This window comes from Rhinopithecus bieti, unplaced genomic scaffold (assembly GCF_001698545.2).
Source record: "Rhinopithecus bieti isolate Rb0 unplaced genomic scaffold, ASM169854v2 scaffold_8, whole genome shotgun sequence".
NCBI lineage: Eukaryota > Metazoa > Chordata > Mammalia > Primates > Cercopithecidae > Rhinopithecus > Rhinopithecus bieti.
Window position 1 is genome coordinate 3,203,781 of NW_016803211.1, and position 8,851 is coordinate 3,212,631.

Consider the following 8,851-nt stretch of genomic DNA (forward strand, 5'->3'; position numbering starts at 1 on the left):
CTGGAGTGCAGTGGCGCGATCTCCGCTCACTGCAAGCTCCGCCGCCTCCCAGGTCCCAACTCATTTTTGAAAGCAGCCGTAACAGTGTACAGAAACAAATTATCACACAGCCACCTAATTTCCCAACACAATTCTATGAGGAAAAGACTTCCTTTCAATAGAGGGCAATGGACCATTTGGATATCCATATGAGGAAAAAATAAACAAATGTTGACCCCTATGTTACATATACAAAAATTAACTCGAGCTTGATAAGAAAGCTAAATGTGAAAGATAAAAACAATAAAATTACAGAAAGAAAAGAATGAAGACTATCTTCATAACTTTGAACAGGCAAAAACTTCTTAAAATACAAAGAGTTAATCATAAAAGAAAAGGTTGCTTTTAATGAACTTAAACTTCATTAAAATCAGAAACTTCTATTCATCAAAAAACACCATTAAGGGACTGCAAAGGCAAACCACAGACTGGGAGAAGATATCCATAATACATGTATCTTACAAAGGATTTGTATGTAAAATATTTAAAATACTCCAACAAATCAATAGAAGATATAATCAAATAAAAATCTGCAAAAGGTGCAAACATGCACTTCTCAACAAGGATATCTAAATGGTCAATAAGCATATGAAAAGGCTCTTATAAGTCACTAGGGACACTCGAATTGAACACCACTACACACATAAGTCACTAGGGACACTCAGTAATACCACTATACACATATCAAAATGGCTGAATTTTAAAAACAATAACAATACCAAAAATTGGCAAGGATGCAGAGTAACTGAAAAGCTCCTACACTGCTAGTGGGAGTATAAATTGCAACAGTTACTTTTGAAAACCAGCAGTATCTATTAAAACAAAACATATATGCATATGTACCTAAAGAAGTACATATGTGGCCGGGCATGGTGGCTCACGCCTATAATACCAGCAGTTTGGGAAGCCGAGGCCGGCAGATCACTTGAGGTCACAACTTCAAGATCAGCCTGGCCAACGTGGTGAAACCCTGTTTCTACTAAAAATACAAAAATTAGCCAGGCATTGTGATGGGTGCCTGTAGTCCCAGCTACCTGGAAGGCTGAGGCAGAAGAATCAATTGAACCTAGGAGGCAGAGGTTCATACATATTTCATGTATATTTTACTTTAAAAAATGAAGTATAAAACATGAGACATATCTTTTATGTACTGATGTGGAAAAAATCTCCAAAGATTATATTTAAATCTAAAAAGTTTATAATAATTAACACATTTATTTTTTAAGAAAACAAATACAGGCACAAAATAAAACTGTGTTTCTATTACATAAAAATATAGATAAAAGCACTGGATTTTTACTGGTTAAACCCCAGGGAGAAAGGAAATGAGAAAGAAAAGATTTGGAGGATCAAAGGTAAACTTTATTTATATTACCTGAAATTTTTTACAACAAAAACTACGTGTGTATTTCAAATTGTAAAATTAATATTCTCAATCAAGTATTAAATGTCTTTAATCTCTTCAAGGGATACAGGAGAATGATCAAATTCAAACCAAAAACTACTTATAACTAAGACTGTTATGTTTTAAATTCAATAAAAAAAGAAGAATATTTGTTTTAAACACTATTCCAAGCAGTAATGGTGAAAAAGACCATAATCATCTTTAGAAGGCATGAAACGGTCACGTGCACGATTCTCCAAAGATAGTAGGTCATAATGCCCACATACCACTCAGTGCTCCAACTGCTCCAAAATTTAAGGATTTTCCATCCATTATGCTGGCATCACACTCAATTTCACCTAACAGATTTAGATTAGATCCCATTCCTGCATTTGTAAAAGGAGAATCCTAAAAGACAAAAACAAAAATTAAAATATTAGTCTTAAAAAAAGTATTAATGCCAATCCTTCATGAAATTTTCTACAAACTAGAAGGTGAGAGAATACTTCCCAACCCATCGTATGATGCCAATACCACCCTGATGTGAAAACACGACAAAGATATGAGCAGGAAAGTACAGATGAATATACTTTATAAATATTGACCCAAAAAAATTATCAAAGAAATACCAGCAAAACAAATCCAGCAAAATATAAAATGGATTGTATATCACAAACAAGAGGAAAGTAAGATTGGTTTAATGTCTGAAAATCAGTGTAATACCCTGTATTAATAAAATACAGGGGAAAAAAACATTATATCAAAAACAAAAAACACAGAAAAAAGGCATCTGACAAAATCCAACACCCTTTCATGAGAAAAACAGAAAACTAAATAAGGGAACTTCTTAACTTGACAAAGGGGATCAATGAAAAGGCCAGGCCAGGAGCAGTGGCTCACGCCTGTAATCCCAACACTTTGGGAGGCCGAGGTGGGAGGATCACTTGAGCCTAGCTGTTTAAGACCAGCCTGGGCAACACAGTGAGACACCATCTATACAAAAAAACTTAAAACTTAGCCAGGTGTGGTGGTGTGCATCTGTGGTCCCAGCTGCTTGGGAGGCTGAGGAGGTCCCACTTAAGCCTGGGAGATCGAGGCTCGAGTAAATCATAATTATGCCAAAAAAAAAAAAGTCCAGAGTTAACATTATAATTAATGGTGAAAGACTGGATGCCATCCCCTAAGATCAGGAACAAGACAAGGATATCCACTCTCAGTACCTATTCACTAATATACTGTACAATCTAACCAGACAATTAGACAAAAAGAAGAAAGAGAAAGAAAGAAAGGAAGGAAGGAAGGGAGGGAGGGAGGGAGGGAGGGAGAGAGAGAGAAAGAGAGAAAGAAAGAAAGAACATCTAGATTGGAAAGGAATAAGTAAAACTGTTTCAAGATAACATGATCCTGTATACAGAAAATCCTAAAGACTCCACTAAAAAAAATTAGAATTATTAAGTTTAGGAAGGTTGCAGGATATGAGATTAATATGCAAAATCAATTGGATTTTATATATTAGCAATAAACAATCTGAAAATGAAATCAAGAAAATCTCACAGTAACATCAAAAACAAAAAATAGAAATACATTTTTTAAAAGAAGTATAAGACTTGTATGCTAAAACTGTAAAACACATTGAAAAAATTTTAATTCAATACCTAAACACGTGGAAAAACATTCTATGTACATGGACCAGAAGACTTACTGTTGTTACAATGCAATACTCCCCAAATCAGTCTAATTCAAAATAATCCTTTATCAAATCCTAGCTACTTTTTTGGCAGAAACTGACAGGCTGATCCTAAAATTCATATGGAAATGCAAGAGACCCAGAATAACCAAAACAATGTTGAAAAGAACAGAACCGAAGGACTCACACTTCTAGGTTTTATAACTTTCTGCAAAAGTAAAGTAATCAAGACAGTGTAATATAGACAAAAAGCTAAGGATAGATATATAAATTGATATAATAGAACTGAGAATCCAGAAATAATATACCCTTATACTTATAATCAACTCAACAAGGTTGCCACAACAATTCAATAAATTTTTTTTTTTTTTTTTGGTTTTTCTTTTGTTTTTTTTGAGATGGAGTCTCGCTTCATGGCCCAGGCTGGAGGGCAGTGGCGTGATCTCCACTCACTGCAAGCTCCGCCTCCCGGGTTCACACCATTCTCCCGCCTCAGCCTTTCGAGTAGCTGGGACTACAGGCACCCACCACCATACCCAGCTAATTTTTTGTATTTTTAGTAGAGACAGGGGTTTCACCATGTTAGCCACGATGGTCTCGACCTTCTGACCTTGTGATCTACCCGCCTCGGCCTCCAAAAAGGCTGGGATTACAGGCATGAGCCACCGCGCCTGGCCAGAAGATATAGTCTTTTCAATAAATGGTACTGGGACAATTAGATATCCATATATAAGAAAATGAAGTTGGACCCCTATCTCACACCATGTATGAACGTTAACTCAAAGTGGACCAAAGGCCTATATGTAATAGCTAAAACTACATAACTCTTCAAAGAAAATATAACAACGAATGTTCATAATCTTGGGTAACAAAATAGTTTTAGATATGACACCAAAAATACAAACAACCAAAGAAAAAACTAGGTAAATAGGACTTCGTCAAAATGTAAAACTTTTATTTCAAAGGACACCATAAAGAAAACAGGGGAAAAAAAACACAAAATGGAAGAACAAAATTGCAACCCATGTATCTAATAAGGAGTTTATATCCAGAATATATATTTTTTTAAAATTCCACAACTCTAAAATAAAAGATGACACAATTTAAAATGGGAAAAGAATATGAATTAACATTTCTCCAAATAAGATACATAAATCAACAGCAAGCACATGAAAAGATGTACATGCCATCGCACTCCAGCCTGGGCAACAAAGTGAGACCCCGTCTCTAAAAAATAAATAGATAAAAACCAATTCTAAAAATAGAAAAATGTGGCCAGGCATGGTAGCTCACACCTGTAATCCCAGCACTTTGGGAGGCCGAGGCAGGCAGATCACTTGAGGCCAGGAGTTCGAAACCAGCCTGGCCAACATGGTGAGACCCTGTCTCTAATAACAATACAAAAATTAGCCGAGCATGGTGGTGGGCACCTGTAATCCCAGCTACTCGGGAGGCTGAGGCTCAAGAATCGCTTGAACCCAGGAGGCAGAGGTTGCAGTGAGCCAAGATCATGCACCACTGCACTCCAGCCTGGGTGACACAGTGACACTCCATCTCAAAAAAAAGAAAAAGAAAAATGTTCAACATCTTTTGTCATCAGGAAAAGGCAAATCAAAACCCACAACAAAATACTACTTCAAACCCACAAGGATGGCCATAATTATACAGATAACAACACATGTTGGCAAGTATGTACGGACATGCAAGTAAGCAAAATAATGTGGCCCACAACCAGAGGAAATATCAAATAATAACAACAAACGTAGAAATGACATCAATGACCAAATTAGCAAACAATTTTAATGTTAGCTAACAATGTTAATGTTACCTAACAATTTTAAACTAGATTATATAAACAAACACACTCTATATGTTCAGGTAGGTATATGAAAGTATTAGCAAAAGAAGGAAAGAAAAAAAAAACTATAAAAATTTTTGACCAGGCAGAGCAGCTCACACCTGTAATCCTAGCACTTTGGGAGGCCAAGGAGGGAGGATCACAACGTCAGGCATTCGAGACTAGCCTGGTGAACATGGTGAAATCCCATCTCTACTAAAAATATAAAAATTAGCTGGGTGTGGTGATGCTCACCTGTAATCCCAGCTACTCAGGAGGCTGAGGCAGGAGAATCGCTTGAACCCGGGAGGTGGAGGTTGCAGTGAGCTGAGATCATGCCACTGCACTCCAGCCTGGGTGACAGAGCGAGACGCCGTCTCAAAAAAAAAAAAAGATTAAAATTTTTAGAGATGAAACAGACAATAATTTAAGGTAAAGGCATTTGAAAATGGTTAACAGTAAATTTGGCACTGCAGAAGAAAATAGCAATAAATGTAATAATATAGCAATAGAAATTATCCAAATTAAATGACAAAGTGAAAAAAGGAAAAAGAAGAAAAAGGAGGAGGAAAAGAAAGAAAAAAAACAGTACTGGAGAAGAATGGGAAATATCGAATGATCCAACATGCATGTAACTGGAGTCCCAAAAGAAAGTAGAAAAGTGGATGAACAGTAAAAATATTCGCCAAAAATTATCCAAACTTAATAAACACTATAAACATACAAATTCAAGACGCTCAACAATCCCCAAATAAAATATGAATAAAAATACATCAGAGTACATCATAATCAAAATGCTGAAAACCAGTAATAAAATCTTTGTTTTTTTTGTTTTTTTTTTTGTTTTTTTTTTTTGTTTGTTTTGTTTTTTTTGTCTTTTTTTTTTTTTTGAGACGGGTCTTTGCTCTGTTCGCCCGCTGAGGGATGCCAGGTGGCCGGATCTCGGGCCTCACTGCAAGCTCCGCCTCCCGGTTCACGCCATTTCCTGGGGCCTCGAGGGCCTCCCGGAGTAGCCTGGGGACTCGGCGCCCGCCACCTCGGCCCGGTCTAGTTTTTTTGTATTTTTTTAGTAGAGACGGGTTTCACCGTGTTCGCAGGATGGTCTCGATCTCCTGACCTCATGATCGCCCGTCTCGCGCCTCCCAAAGTGCTGGGATTACAGGCTTAAGCCACCGCGCCCGGCCACCAGTAATAAAATCTTAACAGCAACAAGAGCAAAAAGACACATGTGAAAATGAACAAAAATATTAAAGCAGATTTCTGGTCAGAAACAATGCAAGACAGAAGACAATGGAGTAATCTCTTTAAAGAACTAAGAGAGGAAACAAACTAAAAACTGAGAAAACTACAAAATGTCTTCATAAAGTAAAGGCAAAATAAAGACTTCTTCAGGCACACAAAAATTGGGATAATTTTTCACCAGCAAACCTACACTATAAGTAATGTTAAAGGATATTCTACAGGTCAAACAAAAAAGATACCACATGTAAATCTGCAAAAGAATGAAAGTGATTAATACTCTAAATAAGTGGGAAGATATAAATAACTTTCATCTCATTTTCAAAGTGCTTCAAATGATAATTGTTTAAAGCAAAAATAATAACAGTGTACCATGGGGTTTATAACATATACAGGTGCAAACTATAGGGCACAACTAGCACAAAGATTGAGAGGAATGAATGGAAGTGTATTGTTACAAGCTTCTGACATTACACATGAAGGTCTATAATATTAATATAATTTGAAAGTAGACTGTGATAATCCAAAAGCATATTTTGCAAATGGTAGGGCAATTACTAAAAAATAAAAGAAGTGTAGAGCTAATAGAATAAAAGTGGAGGAAAAAATGGTTCATTTTTTAAAAATCCTCAAAAGATAGCATAAGAAGAAGAATTAAGAACAAAGTAGACACGAAAGGAATAGAAAATAACAAGATGATCGCTTTCTATGCAGCCGTATCAACAATTACATTAAATTCAGCTGGGCACAGTGGCTCACACCTGTAATCCCAGCACTTCAGGAGGCCGAGGCAGGGGGATCACGAGGTCAGGAGTTCAAGACCAGCCTGGCCAACATGGTGAAACCTCATCTCTACTAAAAATACAAAAATTAGCTGGGCACGGTGACGGGCACCTGTAATCCCAGCTACTCTGGAGGCTGAGGCAGGAGAATCACTTGAAACCAGAAGGCAGAGGTTACAGTGAGCCGACATAGCACCACTCCACTCCAGCTTGGTCAATGAAAGCGAAACTCTGTCTCAAAAAAAAAAAAAATTACATTATATTCAAATTGTCTAAGGACTTGAATTAGAGGTTCATTGACTGTCAGAAAACTTTACAAGAAACTGTCCTTAATTATAAAAGCACAGATAGCTAAAAGTAAAAGCATATTAGAAGATATTACCAGAAATATATCAAAACATCCCTTCTCTCATTGCTCATATTAGTGATGTCTCACTCTTCTTTTACATTCCTAATCCGTCTGGCTTGATGTTGATAAATTTTATTAATCTTTTAAAGAACTAACTTAACTATTGGTTTGGTTGACTTTCTGTTTTCTATTTCATTGATTTCTACTCTCATCTTTATATCTGTTTTTTCTTTTTGCATACTTTGGATGACATGCTTCTCTTTTTCTAGTTTCTTAAAATGATAGGTTAAATAACTGATTTCAGATCTTCCTTCTTTTCTAGCAAGCACTGAATGCTACAAATTTCTTCAGAATGAGGAACATCATCCCTCTTGAATATACGTGCCAAAATCCTTAACAAAATACTAACAAATGTAATCCAGCAATATATAAAAAGAACAATAGATTAGAGCCAAGTGAGATACATCCCAATAATACAAGACTAGTCCAACATTAGAAAATCAATTAAAAGACTAGGAAAAATCACATGATCATATCAATAGTTGCTGCAAAACATCCTAAAATATCTCAGTATCCATTCATGATGTTAAAAACTCTCAGAAATCTAGGAATAGAAGAGAATTTCCTTAATTAACTTAAAGATGATAATACATCATAATCAAGTAGCATTTATTCCAGAAATGCAAGGCTGATTTAACAGTTTTTAAAAAATCGCCTTCCATTCCAAGATGTCTGAATAGGAACAGCTTCAGTCCGCAGCTCCCAACATGACCAACACAGAAGATGGGTGATTTTTGCATTTCCAACTGAGGTACCTGGTTCATGTCACTGAGACTGGTCGGATGGTGGATGGAGGCCACGGAGGGTGAACCGAAGCAGGGTGGGGCATCGCCTCACGTGGGAAGCACCAGGAATCAGGGGATTTCCCTTTCCTACCTAAGGGAAGCCGTGACAGACTACACCTGGAAAAACGGGACACTTCTGACCAAATACTGTGCTTTTCCCATAGTCTTAGCAACTGACAGACCAGGAGATTCTCTCCCATGCCTGGAGAATAGACCGCTAGCGAGACTAATAAAGAAGAAAAAAGAGAAGAATCAAATAGATGCAACCAAAAATGATAAAGGGGATATCACCACTGACCCCACAGAAATACAAACTACCGTCAGAGAATACTATAAACAACTCTATCCAAATAAACTAGAAAATCTAGAAGAAATGGATAAATTCCTGGACACATACACCCTCCCAAGACTAAACCAGGAAGAAGTTGAATCTCTGAATAGAACAACAAGAGGCTCTGAAATTGAGGCAAAAATTAATAGCCTACCAATCAAAAAAAGTCCAGGACCAGACGGATTCACAGCCGAATTCTACCAGAGGTACAAAGAGAGCTGGTACCATTCCTTCTGAAACTATCCCAATCAATAGAAACAGAGGGAATCCTCCCTAACTCATTTTATGAGGCCAGCATCATCCTGATTGACCAAAGCGTGGCAGAGACACAACAGAAAAGAGAATTTCAGACCAATAA

The 8,851-nt window shown here is 36.8% G+C and overlaps 1 protein-coding gene across 1 annotated transcript in view; it reads right to left on the reverse strand.

Moving 5' to 3' along the window:
• TASP1 (taspase 1) overlaps nucleotides 1-8,851 on the reverse strand; it is a 266,491-nt gene that overhangs the window by 205,385 nt on the left and 52,255 nt on the right. Inside the window, exon 5 of the mRNA XM_017869316.1 lies at nucleotides 1,711-1,831. Within this exon, the coding sequence (XP_017724805.1) occupies nucleotides 1,711-1,831 (121 nt within the window). The remainder of the gene's footprint in view (nucleotides 1-1,710; nucleotides 1,832-8,851) is intronic.